Source organism: Arvicola amphibius, chromosome 4, assembly GCF_903992535.2.
Source record: "Arvicola amphibius chromosome 4, mArvAmp1.2, whole genome shotgun sequence".
NCBI lineage: Eukaryota > Metazoa > Chordata > Mammalia > Rodentia > Cricetidae > Arvicola > Arvicola amphibius.
In genome coordinates, this window is record NC_052050.1 from 106,710,137 (window position 1) to 106,732,412 (window position 22,276).

General features: G+C 41.2%; 1 protein-coding gene across 3 annotated transcripts; it reads right to left on the reverse strand.

Annotated features, from left to right (window-relative positions):
* Positions 1–209: 209 nt before the first annotated feature.
* Positions 210–11,813, reverse strand: LOC119813370 (zinc finger protein 14-like). Of its 3 annotated transcripts, XM_038328657.1 has the most exons (5): positions 11,568–11,813; positions 10,563–10,813; positions 4,067–4,193; positions 3,811–3,871; positions 210–2,887 (listed from the first exon to the last, which is right to left on the reverse strand). In XM_038328657.1, exons 2-5 carry the CDS (start codon positions 10,692–10,694, stop codon positions 889–891), a joined length of 2,319 nt encoding a protein of 772 aa, XP_038184585.1. In that variant the 5' UTR covers positions 10,695–10,813; positions 11,568–11,813; the 3' UTR covers positions 210–888. The 3 variants fall into 3 exon arrangements, with proteins under 3 accessions (XP_038184585.1, XP_038184586.1, XP_041910948.1); XM_038328658.1 differs by lacking the exon at positions 10,563–10,813; XM_042055014.1 differs by lacking the exon at positions 11,568–11,813 and having other exon boundaries at positions 2,593–2,700; positions 10,563–11,324.
* Between the last annotated feature and the right edge of the window lie 10,463 nt (positions 11,814–22,276).

Below are 22,276 nucleotides of genomic sequence, written 5' to 3' on the forward strand. Positions count from 1 at the left end.
AGGCATGGCGGTGCAGCCGTTAATCCCAGCACTGGGGAGGCAGAGGCAGGCAGATCTCTGAGTGAGAGGCCAGCCTGGTCTAAAGAGTGAGTTCCAAGACAGTCAGGGCTACACAGAGAAACCTTGTTCCAAAAAATAAAAACAAAAAACCCTAAAACCCCAACAAAATAAAACAAGACAAAAACCATCAAAGAAGCTGCTACATGATCTCAATAGAGAAATTCTACAAATAAACTTCATTTCAACAGTTCATTAATATTACTCTAAAACATAAACACATTGTGTTACATATGGATCCAATATGAAAATATACATGACTTGGCTAAAAAGAGACTACCTTTTAAATTCATGACTCACTGCTTAAAGAAACCTTAGAGATGAGGTCACCTGAAAAATTATTTACAGAATAAAAAATAGAGGTAAACATTCCAGAGACTTATTTTCTCAATTGTTGACCAATTAATACAATATTCTTTCTCAAACTTATTCACAAGAATCTTAAAAAAATTATGATTAAATTCTATTACATAAGGAATTTTCACAAAATCCTGAAAACTGTTTCATAGCTGATAACTTTGTTACACAAGTTTGGATACCGGGTAAATGTTCAGAGGTCCCACCAGCTGAAGACATCTGCACAGCCTTTTAAGATTTCTCACTATAGTTTGAGGCCAGCCTGGTCTACAAGAGCTAGTTCCAGGACAGGCTCTAAAAAAGCTGCAGAGAAACCCTGTCTCGAAAAACCAAAAAAGAAAAAAAAAAGATTTCTCACTATAGTGTGTACTAGCATGTCTGTGAACACAGCCAACATGACTGAAGGCATTCCTTCAGACAACATGACACTGGTTCTGCATTGCCATGTTAAGAATAATTTCCCATGTTCTACACTTAGGAATTCCTTCTAGCGTGAGTCTTCTCATGTATTTTAAGGGAGCTGGAACGAGTAAAGGCTTTCCCACATTGCTTGCAAATGTAAGGCTTCTCGCCAGTGTGAATCTGTTCATGTCTTTGACAATCACTTAAAGTATAAAAGGATTTCCCACATTGTTTACACACAAAAGGTTTCTCTCCACTATGAATCCTTTCATGACGTCGAAGGGAACTATGACCAGTAAAGGCTTTCACACATTGTTTACACTTATATGGTTTCTCTCCAGTATGAATTCGTTCGTGTATTCTAAACTTACTAAAAGAAATAAACCCCTTCCCGCACTGCTCACAGACATAGGGCTTCTCACCACTGTGAATCCTTTCATGATTTCGAAGGGCACTGGGATTAGTGAAGGCTTTCCCACAATTCTTACAGACACAGGGTTTCTCACCAGTGTGAATTTGTTCATGTCTTTGACAACCACTCAAAGAAGAGAAACCTTTTCCACAATGCTTACATACATAGGGTTTATCCCCACTGTGAATTCTTTCATGTCTTCGAAGTGAACTATGATCGGTAAAGGCTTTACCACATAGTTTACATACACAGAGTTTCTCCCCAGAATGAGTTGATTCATGTTTTCGGAAGTTACTGGAAGAAATAAAACCTTTCCCACACTGCTTACATACATAGGGTTTTTCCCCACAGTGAATCCTTTCATGGCATCGAAGGGAGGTGTGCCGAGTGAAGGCTTTTCCACACTGCTTACATACATAGGGTTTCTCCCCACTATGAATCCTCTCATGGTATCGAAGGGAACTGTCAACACTAAAGACTTTCCCACATTGCTTACATTTATAGGGTTTCTCTCCAGTGTGAGTCCTTTCGTGAATTCGAAGGGTACTGGAAGAATTGAAACCTTTTCCACATTGCAAACATACATGGGGCTTCTCACCACTGTGAATCCTCTCGTGATATCGAAGAGAACTGAGAGTAGTAAAGGCTTTCTCACACAGCTTGCATACATAGGGCTTTTCTCCAGTGTGACATCGTTTATGTGTCTGAATAGAATTGTAATAACTGAAGGCTTTCCCACACTGCTTACAGACATAGGGTTTCTCTCCAGTGTGACATCGTTTATGTGTCTGAAAAGAATAGTAATAAGTGAAAGCCTTCCCACACTGTGTACACACATAAGGTTTTTCTCCAGTGTGAGTTCTTTCGTGGTCTTGAAAGTTAGTCAAGTAACTGAAAGCTTTACCACATAGATTGCATCTGTACGGTTTCTCTCCAGTATGAGTACGTTCATGTCTTCGAATGTTACTCAGAAAAGAAAAGGATTTCCCACATTGTGTACATAAATAGGGTTTTTCTCCAGTGTGAGTTCTTTCATGTTCTTGAAAGTTAGTTAAACAAGTGAAGGTTTTATCACATATATTACATTTGTATGGTTTCTCTCCAGTATGAGTTCGTTCATGTCTTCTAATGTTACTCAAAAAAGAAAAGGTTTTCCCACATTGTTTACATACATAGGGTTTCTTTCCAGTGTGGATCTTTTCAACATACTGAAGAAAATCAGGATAAGTAAAGGCATTATAATGCTGCTTATCCATACATATTTCTTCTCTAGTTTCATTATTCACACGTATTTGAATGCAGCCATTACTTTTGAAGATTTTCTCACACTGGTTAAATTCATAGGAACTCTGTCCAGTGTCAGTGTCTTCACGCTTCAGAAACCATTCTGGATAAATGAAGGCTTTCTCACATTCCCCAATCTTAAAGAGTCTCTTTCCACATAGCTCATATTGATGAGGTTTGTGTGTAGTCTGAAGAGGCATAGACACATTAAGAGATGAATGACCAATGAGCATGTTGTCTTCATACATATGACTTTCACAAATCATTGTTCTATGAGAAATTTTCCTGTTCACAATGGTGTTGGGAATCTGTCTTAAGATTTCTTCACATTCACTATCTTTGTTATATTCCAACAGTCTTTCTACAACTTCATTTCTGTTAAGAAAGAGAAAAGTATACCAATAAAGTTATAAATTCCCTACCAACAGAATTCCTGAGAATTTCTGAATATGACTGAAGATTCTACAGAATGTAGAAACAGGTAATATCAAGACACTGTATTTATATAGGATTTCTTTTTGTGTTAACATTTATTTACCATTTGTGTGTGCGCACATGCTATGGTGTGCATAAGAAAGTCAGAGGACAGCTTGTAAGAGTTGATTCTCTTCTTCTATTATATAGGTGTCAGAGATTGAACTTGGGTCATCAGGCTTGGTAGTGAATACCTTTACCTGATGAGTCATTTTCCTAGCCCAATCATATGGGACTTCTTAATACCTCTCGTAGGCTAATTATTTTGGAAACAATGGATGTCTAGGTCTTATTTAGTTTTAAGGTCAATTTCTTGCTACGATGCATGGCTACCTTCAAATTCGGCCTCCTTCAGACTCCTAATAGCTGGGAATGAGGGCACGAATGATCATATTTGCTTCTATATCACAGGTAAATGTATTTGATTATCCTTTATGCAAAATGCTTAAGCAAAAACTATTCTTTATCTAATTTTTTCATATATACCTTGAAGATTGTTCATTCCCAGAGTAAACATAAATTTTTTTTATATTTTATATATACTCCATATTCAAAGTCTCAAGGAAGGTACAAACACTATTTTTATTAACTTTGTTGCTTGAACAAAAGTTTGTATGTACAAAACATTAGAAAGTACCACTTACTTGCATCATCACAGCAATACTGTAAATACTTCTAATCCTATATGTACTTTTGGAGATAAATGCTTTAGATTACATTACCTTGAAGCTATCAGGAGAACTAGCCAAGAAGCTGACTTGATTTTAAAAACTACTGGCCATTTCCAGATTATGAGACACGTTATCATGAGTTGGCAAAGTTACCTTTGATTTCTTCTGGAATATCTGTGGTCATTGTCTATGTGCTGGTCTTCTTGTGTTTTTCCTAGAATACAGATGCAGGGAAATCTGATTTACTTACTTATAATAGAAAAAAAGACTAGATTCTATGTATAACATGACCATGACTGATATAGCCACCAAATTTACCCTTTCCATATTCCAAATCATGGAGCAACATTTTTGAGCAAGACATAATCTGATTGACTAAGTAAAAGAATGAGTATGTCCTCATTCATACCTATGGCAGCCAGGTTCCTGAAGGTTTCCTCCATCACATCTCTGTGCAGCTTCTTTTGGGAAGGATCTAGTAAAGCCCACTCCTCCACAGTGAAGTTTACAGCCACATCTTCAAATGTCACAGAGCCCTAAAGTAGCCAAGACATTTCCAGAAGAAAAGATGAGACACACAACATTGAAAATCTGTGAGTGTTCTCTAAAAGTTCAATACATATCCTGACCATCACATTCTTATCTTTACATTCATAACTGTACTCTCCAACACAAGAATTCTCACATCAGCTTTGAATTCTTGGTAAAGCACAACAATAACAAAATACCAAGTATGTGGCTAGAGATTACACTTTCTACTGGTGTACAGGCCTTTATCATTCCCCAATACTACTACTAGTGCAGACATGAGTTAACAAGCAGCTGCTTTAAAATCACATATTTTAAGAATAGATTATGAGGGTGAGTGGCCTCATCCGATACTAGTTGCCATAAATGCTCTGCCTCATCGTAGATCTAAAGCAATGCAGTTAAGTGACAAGATTGAATTATCTGAACCTTGACATAAAATAATAAGCCTTTTAAAAAGTATAAGTTACTTTTCTCATCATGTGATTAAATAGTAATTCATGAAAGATTTATTTTGAATCATGTCTTGAGAGGGTAGAATCTATCGTGGGGCTGGGGTCAGACATAGCAGGATCACGAAGCATGGACTCCACATCAGGGAAGAACAGGAAACAGAGCAGGGAATGTTGGTTTCTACTTGAATTATTCCTTTTCCCTCTTTTATTTGTCTGGCATCTCAGACCATGGTTATGTGTAATGTTTAGTGATGAATAACCAGGCAGATGGGCATCTGGGTACACCTGAAGAGATTATCTTGACTATGCTAACTGATGTGAGATAATCCATTTTAATTGTGGGTGAGGCCATTCCCTGGCCATGGGATTCTTGAACTGGAGAAAGTGAGCTGAACACTAGCATGCATTCATTACTTTCTTCTTCTGACTTCAGATGTAATATGACCAGCTGCTTCAAGTTCCTGCTCCCTTGGCTTCCCTATCAGGATGAATTATGTTTTGAATTGTGAATTAAACCTTTCCTGTCTTAAATTGCATTTGTCATTCATCATAACAACACAAAAAGAAAGTAAGATAGGTACTACCTAGATTCAGAGTGGGTATTCCCTCCTCAGTTACCTTTCTGCAAACACTTTTATGGACGTACCCAGGTTGTGTTTGCTGGGTGATTCCAAATTATGTCAACAAGAAGACTAATCATTATAAAGACCTTCAATTGCTTTTCCTAGGTACATTGTATACTAATGCAAAGATAGTTAACATACCCCATTATTCAAGATAACATTAACAAACTGGTTAAGAATAGATCACTGGTTCCTAGCCCAGTTGTCATCAGGCTTTCTCTGGCAGCTGATGGGAATAGATGCAGAGACCTACAGCCAAACATTAGGCGGAAATTGGATGGGGAAGGAAAGACTTCAGGAGCCAGAGGGATTGAAGACAACAGGAGAACATGACCCACAGAATCAACTAAGCAGATCTCATAGGGGCTCACAGAGACTTAAGTGGCAATCACATGAGCCTGCATGGGTCTGCGCTAGGTATTCTGCATAAATGTTATGGTTGTTAGCTTGGTGTTTTTGTGGGACTCCTAACAGTGGGAGCATGTATGTCTCTGACTTTTTTGCTTGCTCTTGGGACTCCTTTTCTCCTACTGGGTTGCCTCAACCAGCCTTGATATGAAAGTTTGTGCCTAGTTTTATTGCATCTTGCTATGCTGTGTTGGCTGATATCTCTGGAAGGCCTGCTCTTTTCTGAAGGGAAATGAGGAGGAAATAAATCTGGGGCGTCGCTTCACACTACAGATTGGCACGCCAACGTGGTGACCAAATCCACGTAAAAACCTGAAAAAGCTTTAAATAAAGGAGAGAGAGAGTTTAACACGGCTTTTTGCTGTTTGCCTGGACATGCTGTAGAGAGATCTCCTGTTTCCGCAATAGCGGCACAAAAAAAAAAAAAAAAAAAAAAAAAAAAAAGCTGAGTCATTTTAAAACGCAGCTTCCTGCGCTGTGCCGCCAGTGCAAACTCTGGCTATAAAGCATTTCAGTGGCTTTTATGGACTGGATGTTTGTGTGCCCGCTGGGGATCAGAAAGAAGGTTCTCTGAGACCATGCTCTGAGGCAGGAGTGGCTCTGGCTCTGCTCCGCCACGCTGAATTGTGCTGACCTCAGGCAGGAACTATCGTAATTACCATGATAACAGCACAGTTAAGGTTTGGACTTGGCTGTAAACAGGCGGTACCGTATTACCTCTACCTGGCGCAACTTAAGTTTTTAAAAAGTGGTTAACCTTTTAAGAAGTGCTCCTGGATATTAAAAAATTGCAGATTCACAATAGGACAGATTCAGACATAAAAGACTTTTAAATGAGTCACAGTGTTGGATGAATGTATGTAGGCTTGAGAGAGAGAGAAGAAAATATAAAAAATAAAGTTAATGCTTGAAAAAAGGGGTAAAGTCTTTAAAGAGACAGAATAAAGTAAAGTGATAGAGTGAAAATAAGCCACGTAAAAATGGAAAATTCACAGAGAGTCTGGATTATGTATTTTATTGTGTTTTCTTTGATTTTTTTGACTGTAAAGGAGCTAAGTACAGAGAGACATTTCATTATATGGGCTGCCAGGCTAGACCAGAATGGACATCTTAACGGTATGACTTCAGGATTTGGATCTAAGAACATGATGCTTTGGAAAAGAGTTTCTTCTTTTGTTTTCACAGAGGACGAGACTCTGTGGATTGCTTCTATCCCAATATGGTATGATAGACCACGCCCTCCTGAAAGGTTGCTGTGAACATCTTCAAAAAATTACTTCACTCAACTGCTGACTGAGATGAACCTGGCAGACAGGTTATACCATAAAAGACCTAAATAACAACGCCCCCATTCAGCAGGAAGCAGTTTGGAGAGAAAAAACTGCGCCCATTTTCCCAAATATTGCTTATAAATGTTCTTTTACATTTAAAGGGGGATATGATATAGATATGATATAGAGATGAATAATTTGCAATGGTATGGATTTTAAGGTCAATTTGTTATATGTATATGTATTTCTGATCTTGATTAAGCTATTTTGATTGTGTAGTTCATTTTAAAAACTGTAATGTATAATTAGGAAATATAGGTTGTTAATGGATAATCATTGATAATAGTTAAGCTTGTAGTCATGTTATTAGATTTTCTAGATATGTAGAGATATATTTCAGTTAGATAGACATTCTTCATATCTTTCAAAGACTGCAGAATATGGCATTTAATGTTTTAATAACTTAGGGTTTTTCATGACAATGAGACACGTCTGCTCCTGGCAGCACCAATCTACTTCGAGAGGAAGATGGGCATCGAAGAGGATCCTTATGGAGTTTGTTAGCCATTTGGGCAAGAAACTGCTCTTGGCTGGACTGTTCCATAAACTGGACACAAAGAACCCGCAGAGAGAGGACTGCTGAACTTGCCTAAAGGTGAGATGGTCTTTAGGGGTTCCTGATTCGTGAAAGAGTCTGTGAGACGTTCTGCAGGACACAGCAGAAAGTGACTGAACTGTCTTTGGAATTTTTCTGCTTCATGGAAATGTCTGCTGGATACTGTGGGCCTGAAGCCCGAAGATGGATGCCCCAACAGTGCAGAGGAACTTTGGGTGACTGTCTAGGCAGCGAGTTGTCTCTGTCATTTCTAGAGTTTGAAAGTTACAAATGACTTGTTTACTTAGGTGATATTATATCCTTCTGGAGTCTTTGATGGAGTTGAAGAATAAATAGATAGTTATAGATTTCCTTAGTTATGATAAAAGATAAAATAGATTTAAATATTGTAACTGTAATACTTGCTTGATAACTGTTTTGTTATATGTAATTTTGCTATGTTAAAGTTGAAGCCTTTCTTTTTTGTTTAAACAGAAAAAGGGGAAATGATGGAGGAGAGTTATCTGTCTATGTTTCTTTCATTGGTTAATTAATAAAGAAAACTGCCTTGACCCTTTAAGAGACAAAATTAGGTAGGTGGAGTAGACAGAACAGAATTGTGGGAACAAGGAAGTAGAGTTGGGGAGACGCTTCAGGCAGTCTCCATAAGGAGTCTCCATGCTGCTCCTCTCCGAGATGGACGCAGGTTAAGATCTCTCCTGGTAAGCCACACCTCGTGGTGCTACCCAGATTACTAAATATGGGTTAAAGCAAGATGTGAGAATTAGCCAATAAGAGGCTACAGATAATGGGCCAGGCAGTGTTTAAAAGAATACAATTTGTGTGATGTTATTTTGGGGTATAAGCTAGCCGGTGGCCGGGGGCTGGGCAGGATGAAAAGCAGGCCTGCCCACAGCTCCTCACTACATGGGGGGAGGCTAGAAGGAGTGTAGGGAAACTGATAGGGATATATTGTATATAATAATAATAATAATAATAATAATAATAATAATAATAAGGATAGTGGAAAGGTCTAGGCGATGGCTCAATATATAAAGCACTTGCTGTATAAACCTGAGTCTGAACCCCCAGAACTCATGCAAAGCATATTTATAATTTCACTGTGGAATCCTGTGAAATCAAAACTAAGTTAAATATTTTCTTACTGGAAACAGGAAGAATCAAGGCATTGTTATAATAAAATCAAAGCAAAGAACCTTATAGTTCAGTGTCAAAGTTCTAAGAACTCCTATGGCAAGATCGTATGTAGAGCCAGGAGAGTCCCTGGAAGCTAGTGGGCCAGCTAACCTGGCATATGCAGTAGTGAACAACAAAGACTGTCATCTGATTTCTAAACACAAGTGTAAGTGCGAGAGTGCACCTGCATGTACACATGTACACACACACACACACACACACACACACACACACAGAAATGGATCACGGAAAAAGTAACAGTATTTAAGTGGCCCAAATGAAAACAAAAAGTTGGTTTATCACATAGCAGGCATTTAACAACAATGACATAAACCACAATCTCTTTAATATAGAATAAAACAAAAGCTGACTTTTGGAAACATGCATTGCATTTCCCCTTTTTATGAGCAGGTATCAAGCTATTCATTGAAATAGGAAAAAACAACTTCAATATTTTGAGGTCATAGTCCAGTTTTGAGTTTAAGACTGTAAGAAATGGATGGGGACATTTAAACCTCTGGATACTGGGTTAGGCTTTAAGACAGGAGGGCAGGGAGAGTTGGCCCCAGTTTGATTTTGTCCAGGATGAAAATAAGGCAGCAGATGGAAGTGAGCGGTTGTAGGTGACAGCCCAGAAAAGGCAAACTTGGCGGGCTTAAGAGAGTATGGAGAAAAACAAAGCAGGAGAAGCAGAATTCCCCAACCCAAAGCACTTTGACTTGTGGAGGGAGATGATCCTCTGTGTAGGGGTTAGGTAAAAGAGAAAGCCACAGTCTGTGAAGAAAGATGCAGGCTTGTAAAGAGCACACATAGTTGATTAACAGGGAACAATGAATCAAAATGACATTACAATCCTAAGCATATGCAAAGGCTCTGATGCTCCTAATTTTATAAAAAGCATACCAGAGGCTGGTTCCAGAACCCACATGGTGGCTCACAATCACCCATAACTCTAGTTGCAGGGGACCTACAGTTTCAAGAAATGCCCTCTTCTGACCTCCACAGGCATCAGACATGCATGTGGTACATACATGTTGGCAAGATACTCATATATATATATAGTAAATATATCCAAAAAAGCATACTATTGGAATTAAAGACAGATTAAGACTAATCCAATACTATTAGGTGGCTTTAATGTCCCACGGTCTCCAATAGACAGGTTATCTGGACAAGAGATAGAAACATCAGAATCAGGAGTTAGAGTTATACATCAAATGAATGTAATAGATATCTATAGAATATTCTGGCCAACTATCAGTGAATATATATTCTACTCAGCAGCTCATGGAAACTCCCCCAAAATAGACTATATCCTGGGGCACAAAACAAATCTCAACAAATTCTGAACGACTGAAATAACCTCATGTATCCTACCAGAACACGATGCAATAAAACTTAAAATCAAGAGTAAGCAAATCTTTAGTGTGTACCCAAACTTAGAGACTAAACAACTCATTATTGAAGGGTGAACAGGCTAAAGAGGAAATCAAGAAAGAAATCAAAATTCCTGGAACTAAACCAAAGTAAAAACACAAAACCTATGGGACACATTAAAAACAAAACAAAACACAACAAAACAAAACACACCACAACTGTCCCGCTAAGGGAGCTTACAGCTTCAAATGCTATAAACTTCCTGGTTAGGAACCAGGAAGCCTGTTTCACTTACAGTTCACAGGGGAACCCAGACTCAGGTTAAGCCTGTCTCTGTGTGAGACCACCTCACCACACAGGCACAGCTCACGGTCCATCTGATCACAACTGACACGAGTCGTCCAAGTTTTACCTGCTGTACGCGTGTACCACAAAGATGTCTGTGCCCTACCTGCCCACAGGCATCGAATACGCAAGAGCTCAGGTCCTCTAGAGCTTTCATTTTATGCTTGGGATCCCGTTGAGCTTTTGTGGTCTCATCACTCCAGACACTGAGTAGAGTAACTCTGAGTGGCCAAGACATTTGGGGATCTCCACATACGGTTATTTTCCTTCATCCCATTCCTTTTCGGGGAAACAGCACCGACTACAGGCCGTTCATCTCACAGTGCCTTCTCTTTCTTGAGGACCATTTCTCCTGTTCTTAGATGATGACATTTAAAATATTTATCCTTTTTTTAACCTATTACTCAGCAGGATACAAACCACCCAGAGACCCACTTTTGTTTCAAAACAACCTCATCAGTAATTACAAAATACTTCTCTAATGTAATGTTTCCAAGTTTCTCTCGTTTTCCCCAATCTCGTCACTTTCTTATTCACCCTTATCGTGAGCTAGAACCGGGACCCTTAACTTAACATTCTAAGGAGAGTCTGACCTCAGAGGAAACGATTTCAGAGCTGAAGTTGCTACAGTCCCGTCGTCTCAAAAATTGTCGTCCATCCCTAAAAACCAAAACGCCTTTTCTGCTCAACCCCCGAGATGCTTGCACATATTATACCTGAGGCTTCCCCGCTATTGCCAATACTCCTCGCTTGAAATAAAAGTCATGTCCCACCTCGCCTCCATCCTATTTTAAATCAATGTGTACAAGCAGTTCTAAGGCAAAAACGTTCACCGCGTCACGGAGGGCCTCGATTTCCCTCTTCCACTCCGGTCCCAGCTACGTGTATGAACGAGTCTGCCAAGCAGTAAATGCCGAGACATTTAGGGACGTTGAGGCTCAAGCACTTGGATTTGGGGGGTGGGGGTGGGGAGCAAACTCATGGATGTCAGATGCTGCTTCTGAGACCCGCAGGGATTCTCAGGACGCCGGGTACCCGCTGGTCCCCTCCCCCATAGCCGGGGTCCCGTCACCCCGGGAGCTCCCCGCAGTCCTGCCCGCCCGCCGCTCACCATGCCTGCGCCCCGGCCTCCAGCGACCACACAGCGGCTCGCCCCGCACCGCCGCTGAGGCTCGGGCGCCCGGCTCCCTCAGCTGACCGGACGGCCCCGCGACGGCGGGAGAGGGACTTCCGCCCGGCTCGCCGGCACTCGGGACATCGGACACCAAGTCGGCACCCGTTCCTGCGGGGAGGTGTCACATGGCTACGGAGGTCGAGCCACCCTGACTCCCTCTGTGTAGGGGCAGATCCGCGCCAGGGGCGTCACCAGAAAGGAAGATGGCGGGTGAGGGACTTCCGCCCCTTCCGCCGCTGCGCCTGCTCCGACAACTCGTGGGGCAGCCCCCGGCCGCCACCACCGCTGCCAAGGTTGGCCATTCCACAGCTCCAGAGGCAGAGAGGCCCCTGCTACCTCAGGAGCAGCGACCTGCAATCCTGCGACTCTCATGACGTAAGGAAAAAGGAAGATCGGCGTCTGCCAGTACTCAGTGGACCGTCCTGCTTGTTGATTCCTGGAGATGAAGTCATGAATGGGCACAGGAAATCCCAGACTTAGTGTCCTACAGTGAACCAATAGATTTTGGGGGGAAGTGGGAGCTGTTTACCACCTGCTCGAGGGGTCCTTTCAGAGATCTCCGTTCAGGTGAAGCCAGAAACACACAAACACACACACACACACACAGACACACACACACACAGACACACACACAGACACACACACACAGACACACACACACACAGACACACACACACACACACACTTTGCTGTAGAAAAGAATTTCAGGCTGAGTCAAAATGAAGCAAGACTGAGGTTTAAATGGAGATTTTTAATATAAACACCGGCTTAAAGATTACAAAATCTGACCTGTCTTCCAGAGGACTCGGGCTCATTTCCTAGGACCCACAGAGTGTATAAACTTCAGTTGCAGGGACTCTAACACCCTCTTCTGGCCTCTGTGACACCAGGCAGACATGTGGTGTACAGATGTACATGCAGATAAAACACCCATAGGCATAAAATAAAAGATGTGGCCTTTTCATCCCTGGGTTCTCACTCAGTTTGTTTTCTACTTCCAATTATTTTACGGAAGATTTCACGATGTTGTTTTCTTTATGGCGGAATAGAATTTTCGTTGTGCAGAGAACAGGGTCTTGCAAGTTAGAGCCATCCCCATAAGCCAGAAATGTCATTCTTTTATGGAGACAGTTCTTTTGCTCCTAGTCGGCATACCGATTATCTGGACACTGTGTGCATTGATCCATATCTGATGCAGAGAGGCAAATTAGCACCAATACTATTTCAGCATTTCTCTTATTCACAGTACATTTCAAATAAATATTTTGGAGAAAGTGAAAAATATCTCACTTTGTTGTTATAGATCGCTCTGTTTTGTTATAAATTGGATTGGTCGACACAATTATTAACAATTTATAAAGCCAATCATCTTGTTTTGGAGGAAACAATGCATTTACATATCGAACCTTTTAGTATCTTGGAAGAAGGCAAACATATGTTGTCTCTTAGAATATAAAGGATGCTGTAATAAAGTAACATTGACTAAATAAGAAAAGTCTAAATACTACTCGCAGTTCTGTAAACTGTCCAGTTGAACCACACAGCTTTAGATGATTCTTAAGCTTCTGAATTCTGTCTACCTACTTCATGGACAGTACATGTGCCTATGTCCTCACACGGTATAAAGTGACAAAAACGCCCTTCCTAAGAGACTGAAGGGATTATATAGGCAATAATTCTATTACTGAATTTGGAGAGATCATCACACTATCACTACTAAAAAACCCTTTACTATGTATCTTAATAGTCTCACTTTGAGGTTTATGTTTTAACATGTTAATTTTTTAATTTTTGGGTATAGAGTTTATTTAGTGGGTTATGGAGGGTAAAGGGAAGGGGGAGAAGGTGAAAGAGGGAAGAAGGTGGAAGAAGGGAGAGGGGCAGTAGGTACCTCTCAGAAGAGGGACAGGAAGAGAGACAGCAGTCTGGAAATGGGGGGGGGGATCCACTTGCCTCAGCAGAAGGGAGGGGTTGGGAGTGGGTGAAGCTTCTCTCTTAAAGGGACAGGGTACCCAGGTGACAGGGAAGGTCAGCAAAATAATAACATCTCCATCTTTCTCTTATGATAAAAAGACAGGGGGTTAAGCATGGCAGGTTAAGGGAATTGAGACGGTGGATTCTCAAGACTGCTTCCTGCTTATTTGTGGGTATCATCTGGGAGGCAGACTTGAGAAAGCTGGGTGCTGTTCACATCCTGGGATAGCTGGTCACTTTGCTCTTGTCTAGGGTTTATGGTATGGAACTGTTCAGTTACCTGAGCAGCTAGGCTGTTGATTCCAGTGATTCTCTCCACTGTCTGGAGATCTTCAGTTTAGGTGAGAGGCAGTTGATGAAGCGAATTGCAGATGGATGTTGTTCTGTGCCCATCTGTCTTCTGTCTCCAATTTACAATATGAGACTTATTGCTTTTTTGATTATTTGTAGCGATGGAACAGGCACAGGATGCTGGAAAGTGGTCTGAGATCAGGGTCCCCACATGTCCTCAGCCATCCCACCTCTCAGAAGAGGGACGGGAAGAGAGACAGCAGGCTAAAAAGGAGGGGAGATCTGCTTGTCTCAGTGGAAGGGGTTAATATGTTAATTTAAGCAGATACAGCAATATCAATTTCACTAAATTGTATATGCAAATGCCATGATTTAGGCTAATGAACTCAATGGTCAATAATTTCTTGAGAAAACAGCTTACTTGCAGGAAACTCGCTTGCTGGCTAGAGAAGTGGGGGGCACATGGGGGAATGGCCTAGGGTTTTGCCCTGTATGGAGGACTCAGAGACTCAACCAAGAAAAAGAATTACAGACCAGTCTCACTCATGAACATTGACGCAAAAATACTCAATAAAACGCTGGTAAACTAAATCCAAGAACACATAAAAAAATCAGCCACCATGATCAAGACAGTTTCATCTCAGAGATGCAGGGATGGTTCAACATACAATAAAAATTTATTAATGTAATCCACCCTATAAATAAACTGAAAATAACATATATGATTACCTTGTTAGATGTTGGAAAAAAATTCAACAAAATCCAACATCCATTCATGATATAAGTCTCAGAGAGATCAGAGGTACAGGAACATATCTAAACATATAAAAAGCAATATACCACAAACCAGCAGCCAATATCAAATTAAATGGAGAGAAACTCAAAGCAATTCCACTAAAATCAGGAACAAGACAAGGCTTTCCACTCCGTCCATATCTTTTCAACATAGTTCTTGAAGTTCTGGCTAGAGAAATAAGAAAACAAAAGGAAATAAAGGGGATTCAAATTATAAAGGAAGAAGCTATTTGCAGATGATATGATAGTATACATAAGTAACCCCAAAACCCTACCAGGGAACTCCTACAGCTAATAAATACCTTCAATAATGTGGCAAAATACAAGATCAAGTAAAAAAAAAAAACCAGTATCCTTCCTATGTACAAATGATAAAGAAGCTGAGACAGAAATCAGAGAAATATAACCATCCACAAAACACACAAATAACATAAAATATCTTGGGGTAACACTAACCAAAGAAGTGGAAGACCTGTTTGACAAGAACTTTAAGTCTTTGAAGAAACAAATTGAAGAAGATACCAGAAAATGGAAAGATCTCCCATGCTCTTGGATAGGTAGGATCAACAAAATAAAAATGACAATCCTACCAAAAGCAATCTATAGATTCAATGCAATCCCCATCAAAATCCCAACACAATTCTTCACAGACCTTGAAAGAATAATACTGAACTTCATATGGAAAAACAAAAACACGGATAGCCAGGAAATAAAGGAACGTCTAGAGGCATCACCATCCCTGACATCAAGCTCAATTATAGAGCTACAGTAATGAAAACAGCATGGTACTGGCATAAATAGACAGGATGACCAATGGAATTAAATTGAAGAACCAGATATCAATCCACACACCTATGAACACCTGACTTGACAAAGAATCTAAAATTATACAATGGAAAAAGAAAGCATCTTCAACAAATGGTGTTTGCATTACTAGATGCAATCATGTAGAAGAATGCAAATAGATCCACATCTATCCCCAAAGCATTGTGCTTACCCTCTCTGAAGAGTGGATAGGGGGCAGTGGGAGACAGTTGGAGGGAATGTGAGGAGGGAAGGGAGTGGGAACTGGGTTTGGTATGTAAAATGAAAAAGACTGTTTTCTTTTAAAAAGAAAAGAAAAAGTAAACTGAATATTCACAAAAATGCTGAACTCAGGAGCGTTTAGATGTTAGTCAGAAAACAATGTTGTTTGCCCACAACTGTTCATTGTGTTTGTCATTTGGGGTTGGTTGTAGTTATTGGCTCACTTCCTTGTAAGACTCTATGAATGATTCTGTAAAGTATCCCATTCATTTTCTCTGTGTTGCTTTCTGTGTTGATCAATGTGTGTGTGTGTGTGTGTGTGTGTGTGTGTGAGAGAGAGAGAGAGAGAGAGAGAGAGAGAGAGAGAGAGAGAGAGAGAAAGAGAGAGAGAGAGAGAGCAGAGAGATGGACAGTCATACACAGGGACAGACACACACACAGGGGACTCATGAGACAGACTTCTCTAGACAGATACAGATTCAGATTCATGCAACAGAGGGCAGAGGACACAGGGAGCATTGAGCAGAGAATTCAAATCTAGATATGCTCTTGGTTAAATAATTCTAAGGGAACAGGCTCCTATTTCTTTCCTTATGTAACACTGATACACTGATAGTGACTCAGTTAGTTGCTGATGTGTTTAATACACTCAATAGACCCTAGTAGAGAACCTCTATTGTTTGGTTTTAATGGCATGGTACCAACTTGCCTTCTAAATACTTAACATTTATAACTGTATATTGGGGCATCTATTATACCTCATCAGAGACACATATCTATGCAATAAGTTGTGGTGAATGCAGACTCACAACTGGCCAAGATACAGAGGATGCATATATGTCTAGTACTCAGACCTCAACACAATAGCTATATCACACCCTCCAAGATTCAGGGACTACTTTCGAACACGGAGGCAGAGGTTGTAGATAAATACTGGGAAATGGTGTACACTGCACAATGACCACATTCATGTGATTATCTACACAAGATCTCCATAAACCTGGACCATCATTTCATCATGCATAGGAATGGGCTCATAAGGCCCCACCCCTCAGTGAGTTACTATGGCCAATTAGTAGGTGATGGGAGAAGGGGTTTCGTAAAATTAAAAGAAGAGAAATTGCAAGTAAGTGATCACACTTTAACTCTATCACTGAAAGACAATATTGCTGCTTGGCTGGTGTTTTATACATGTTTGAGTAGTTTGAGTATGTAAACCTCAAAAAGGTTGGTTTTTGACTTGCAAATCAGTGAAATTTATTGATGACTGTTATGTCCAAAGGAAACTCCAAGTCTCAAAGCCCCAAAAGCAGTCCAGAGATCCAGAATTGAGTTCCACCTGGACTATTGGAGGCTATCTGCAGGTTACATAAAAAGCCAGCATTCCCCAGGAAGTTGTGAAGCTGTTTCCCCCTCTACCACAAGGAGTCACTTTCAACTTATGACCAGCTGGAAGGACAAATGGCCCCCTGTGCTCCCCATACCACAGCTCACACTGGCCTCCAGGCTCCTTTAGTAACACAGGTACCTGCTGCACAGTTCAAAATGTAAAAGCCATTCTTACTTTCTATCCTACTAAACTATTTCCAGTTCACAGACTTCTCATTCCCCTTACAACCCTGCTCTCTCTCTCTCTCTCTCTCTCTCTCTCTCTCTCTCTCTCTCTCTCTCTCTCTCTCCCTCCCTCCCTCTCTCTCCTCTCTCTCCCTCTCTCTCCTCTCTCCTCTCCCTCCCTCCCTCTCTCTCTCTCTTCCCTCTCTCTGTCTTCCCTCCCTCCCTCCCTCCCTCCCTCCCTCCCTCCCTCCCTCCCTCTCTCCATTCCTCCCTCCCTCTCTCCTCTCTCCTCTCTCTCTCTCCTCTCTCTCTCCTCCTCTTCCTCCTCCCTCCTCTCTCTCCCTCTCTCCTCTCCCTCCCTCCTCTCTCTCCTCTCTCCTCCTCCTCCTTCCTCTCTCTCTCTCCTCTCTCTCTTTCTCTCTCTTCTCTCCTCTCTCTATCTCTCTCTTCTCTCTCTCCTCTCTCTCTCTCTCTCTTCTCTCCTCCTCTCTCTCCTCTCTCCTCCTCCTCCTTCCTCTCTCTCTCTCCTCTCTCTCTTTCTCTCTCTCTCTCTGTGTCTCCTACAATAAAACCCTTTCCCTTACCTTACCATGGAGTACTCAGTGTTTATCTAATGTGAAGAAACAGCTTAAAATTTTTACAAAGTATATTTTAATTGAAAACTAATAACAATTTGTCTGCAAGAGTTCAATAAACACAGTGTCTTCTTTTATTTATTTTTTATTTTTTTATTTTTTTGGTTTTTTCGAGACAGGGTTTCTCTACAGCTTTTTAAGAGCCTGTCCTGGAACTAGCTCTTGTAGACCAGGCTGGCCTCGAACTCACAGAGATCCGCCTGCCTCTGCCTCCCGAGTGCTGGGATTAAAGGCGTGCGCCACCACCGCCCGGCTAGTGTCTTCTTTTAGAAAAATATATTTTCCTTTAAAATTTCTATATGTTTTTCAGTTCTTTCTAATACAGACAGATATTGAGGGAGAGATTTGGTCAGTCATCCTCATCATCTTACCATGAAACCCAATATGGACAAGTTTAACAGAACTGCCATATATGGGCTGCCCATGCATGCCTCAGCATTGCCAGGGCATAAGTTTCATTCCAATTTAAACATAGATATTAACTTGATTGCTTCAAGGTACTGTTGATCAACTGCAGCATCACCTATAAAGAAAAGAAAGACTTATTAGCCGTGTCATCAGGAACATTGGTGGCATCATCAGGATGGTTATGGGCACCATCACCAGTGTCATCACTGGTAGCATCTTATATAGTATCATCAAATAATTGTGTCCAAGTAGGTGTGTGAACTGGAAGTTCCTTTTGTTGTTTTTTCCTCATATGCTGCTTGTTTTGGAGTGACTGTTTCCAAGATGATGTTATCCTCAAAAGTCAGTGTATGGCCACAGAAAAGGCAGACACTGATTAGTATTTAACAATTATGTATTTGTGTATATGGTTAGCCACTCAGAAACACAAAGTTATCACTGAGAGAGAAAACAATTCTCATTCTAGGATAGGAGGCAACCATGAGCCAACTAACATGACTTGGTCAGTTTTGGTGGACTGAACTGACTTTGGTATTTCATGTGGTATTTTTTAAATACATATGGGAATAAAAGAATAAGTTGCTTTCTGGTACCTGAGTAAAGCCTATGTAGCCCTATGCCAGGCATGAAATTTATTAATCATAAGTATTAGCACCAAAGAGAATTAGTTTTCTAGGACAAAATTAATCTATTTTAAACCACTGTTTGTGGGCTGATGCATCCTGGATCATTCTTTCTACTGGAAGCTTTTTGGTAATATTCTGCAGACCAACCATATAGAATTTAGTGTCTCACCATGTCATCAGTCAACAACAAAGGGAAGGGCAGAAACCAGATCTGTGTCAGTATCAAGTGGGAGAGTCAATTCAGCCTTGAAAGTCTTGTCCATGCTACCCGTTACCTGTATAACCAGCACAGGCAGCAGAAGCTGGTTCAACGTGTGCAGTAGCCCTCAGTGCAGCAATTCTATGCTCAAACGAGCTAAAATGGGGTATACAGAGATGTTCTGACTTCTTTTCTTCAACCTTTAAAGAAATATTGAGAAGTTACTTCTCATTAAATTGTTTACAAGTTTATTCATTTTAACACTTGTCTGTTAATCTCACAGTTTTGATTTCAATCCCCAAATCTTTATTGCTCAATCTAGTTTTAACATTACATCCACTGGTATCCTGAAACCTCTACTTCCTCTCTTTGAGTAAAAGGCCCCAGATTTTTAGAAACCCCAAAAGGGGACCTGCTCAACCTTTTACGTCTCTTCCTCTGCTCTTTGCTACCCAACATCATCATCCTCTGTATAACAGGAAGACATAAAAAGAAGAGGACAAAAGGTGTCCTCTCCAAATGTTGTGACCTGGATTTTAGATCCCAGCCGATTAAAGGGATGTGACAATGAGGAGCTTCAGCAATGAAAGGGACCTCTCCCTTCTGCACTCCAATAGTCTTCCCCCAGGGCCTTTCCCAGTTGTTCATTGTGACCTGGGAAAAACCGGCGAAGGTGACCTGAACATGCATGAACAAAGGTGCATGAACAAAGCATGCCTCTACTCACGGCAGAAGGGAGTTGCCGAGCTGCAAGCATAGATTCTGGAGATGCCTGCGCTCATCTCACTCCTTAATCAAGACCTGTTGCATGCATGAGCAGTGGCCTATTCCAGCACCATTATGGTGATTTGAATGAAACAAAACCCAATACATTCAAACATTGGAATGCTTGGTCCCCATTGGGTGGAACTATTTTGAAAAGATTAGGAGGTGTGAATTTGTTGGAAGACATGTGTCACTGGGGGTGGGCATGTGTGTGTGTGTGTGTGTGTGTGTGTGTGTGTGTGTGTGTGCTATTCTGCTGTGCGTGTGAAGAGCAGAGAACAACTTTCAGGAGCTGGTTCCCCCTTTCCTGGATAAAGCAGGGTCTCTCACTGTTTTGCTGCTCAGTGTGTTCCAGTGTGACTGGCTTGTGAGTTTCAGAGCTGTTCTATGCTCTCAGTCTCCAACTGGATTTGGGGGTGCTGGAATTATATATGTCAGACACTTTCAACCTCGGGTCATTAGGTTTGCAAGGCAAGTGTTTTAATTCTCTGAGCTGTGTTACTGGCCCATAGATGTATTTGGGTTTGTTTATTAACAGTTCAGAATGAAAATGATAAAGAGAAAACCATGACCAACGGCCCCTCCTTGGCATGTAAACTTTCTTTTTCTCCAAAGCCAAGCATCATCCAATAACACGTCTGTCACTGTAAAACTTGTTTGACTGTACCTCTTTAGGCAGACTTCTGTTTGGTAATTTGTTAGCATGTGGTAGAGGACTGATATTTTCTAGCTAGCTCAGGTCTGTGACTTTATACTACAGTTAGCAGGTAATGGCTTCTGGGAAAGTCCTGTGTTAGCTGGTTTTCAGTGTGTTTAGCAGCAGAAAAGTGATATCTGTTTTATTTCAGACACATGAATTGTTTCTTTGAAGAATGGAAACTACAGCCCTTTGGCTTAGAAACTCTGGCATGTCTAATATTCTTTTGCAACTAGTGATATTGGAGTTTATATTCTAATCATTTTTTAAATCAAAGATATTGTTTCCTTTCATGCGCTTCTCCATCATCATAACTTCTCTAAAGTCATTATACTGAAAACCTTTATCATTTTCTTTCTGTATCACCATAAAAATTCCATATTAGTTTAAAATTCTCCTTCTGGTATAAAGCCTGTTAACTTCCTGGGCTGTTGCTCTTCCAGTCCTTCTCACTTGAATCTCAGAAGATGACTGGCCAGTGGGTTTCTGTGATGAAGAATATAAGAAAGATGCAAGAACAATTTCAAGGCTAGGATCTTTCTGTCGGAATAATCCACAGTATTGAAAATACAGCCATCTAGAGCATCTCCTATCTCACAGGAAAATTCCGTGTTTTCCAACATGGCGGAAATCACCTGTATGGATGCTGCTCTCCTTAGGATGACAAGAAATTCAGAATTTCCAAACTGTTCACAAAGCATCTCCTTTAGTCTTTTCTGATGTACTTTTTAGGGCGCTTTCACTGTCATGCACTCTGCTCACCTAGCATCACCTCATCTGCTTCCACAGAAGGCCCTGATCGCAGAGAAGTATACTCAGCGTTGGAGTTCTTCTCCACTTCTTTCTAAGTTGTTTTCCACAGCTGAGAAAATGGAGGGTTACTCTGATTCACACTCATGGGCTGTGTGTTTTGTTGTACTTGTTTTCTTATTTATTTATTTATTTATTTTAATTTTTTTAATTAAGAATTTCCACCTCCTCCCTGCCTCCCATTTCCCTCCTTCTCCCCCAACTTCCCTTCTCCTCCCTCTCCAGTCCGAAGAGCAGTAAGGGTTCCCTGTCCTGCGGGAAGGCCATGGTCCTCCCCCCTCCATCCAGGTCTAGGAGGGTGAGCATCCAAACAGGCTATCCCCCCCCCCCAAATCCAGTATATGTAGTAGGATCAAAATCCAGTGCCATTGTCCTTGGCTTCTCAGCAGCCCTCATTGTACGCCATGTTCAGGGAGTCCAGTTTTATCCCATGCTTTTTCAGTCCTAGTCCAGCTGGCCTTGGTGAGCTCCCATTATATCAGCCCCACTATCTCAGTGGGTGGGTGCACCCCTTGTGGTCCTGACTTCCTTGCTCATGTTCTCCCTCCTTCTGCTTCTCATTTGGACCTTGGGAGCTCAGTCTGGTGCTCCAATGTGGGGCTCTGTCTCTATCTCCATCCATCGCCAGATGAAGGTTCTATGGTGATATACAAGATATTCATTAGTATGGCCATAGGATCAGGCCATTTCAGGCTCCCTCTTCTCAGCTGCCCAAGGACTTAGCTGGGGATATCTCCCTGGACACCTGGGAACCCCTCTAGAGTCAAGTCTCTTGCCAACCCTAAGATGGCTCCCTTAATTAAGATATATACTTCCCTGCTCCCATCTCCACCCTTCCTTTATCACAACCATCCCATTCCCCCAAG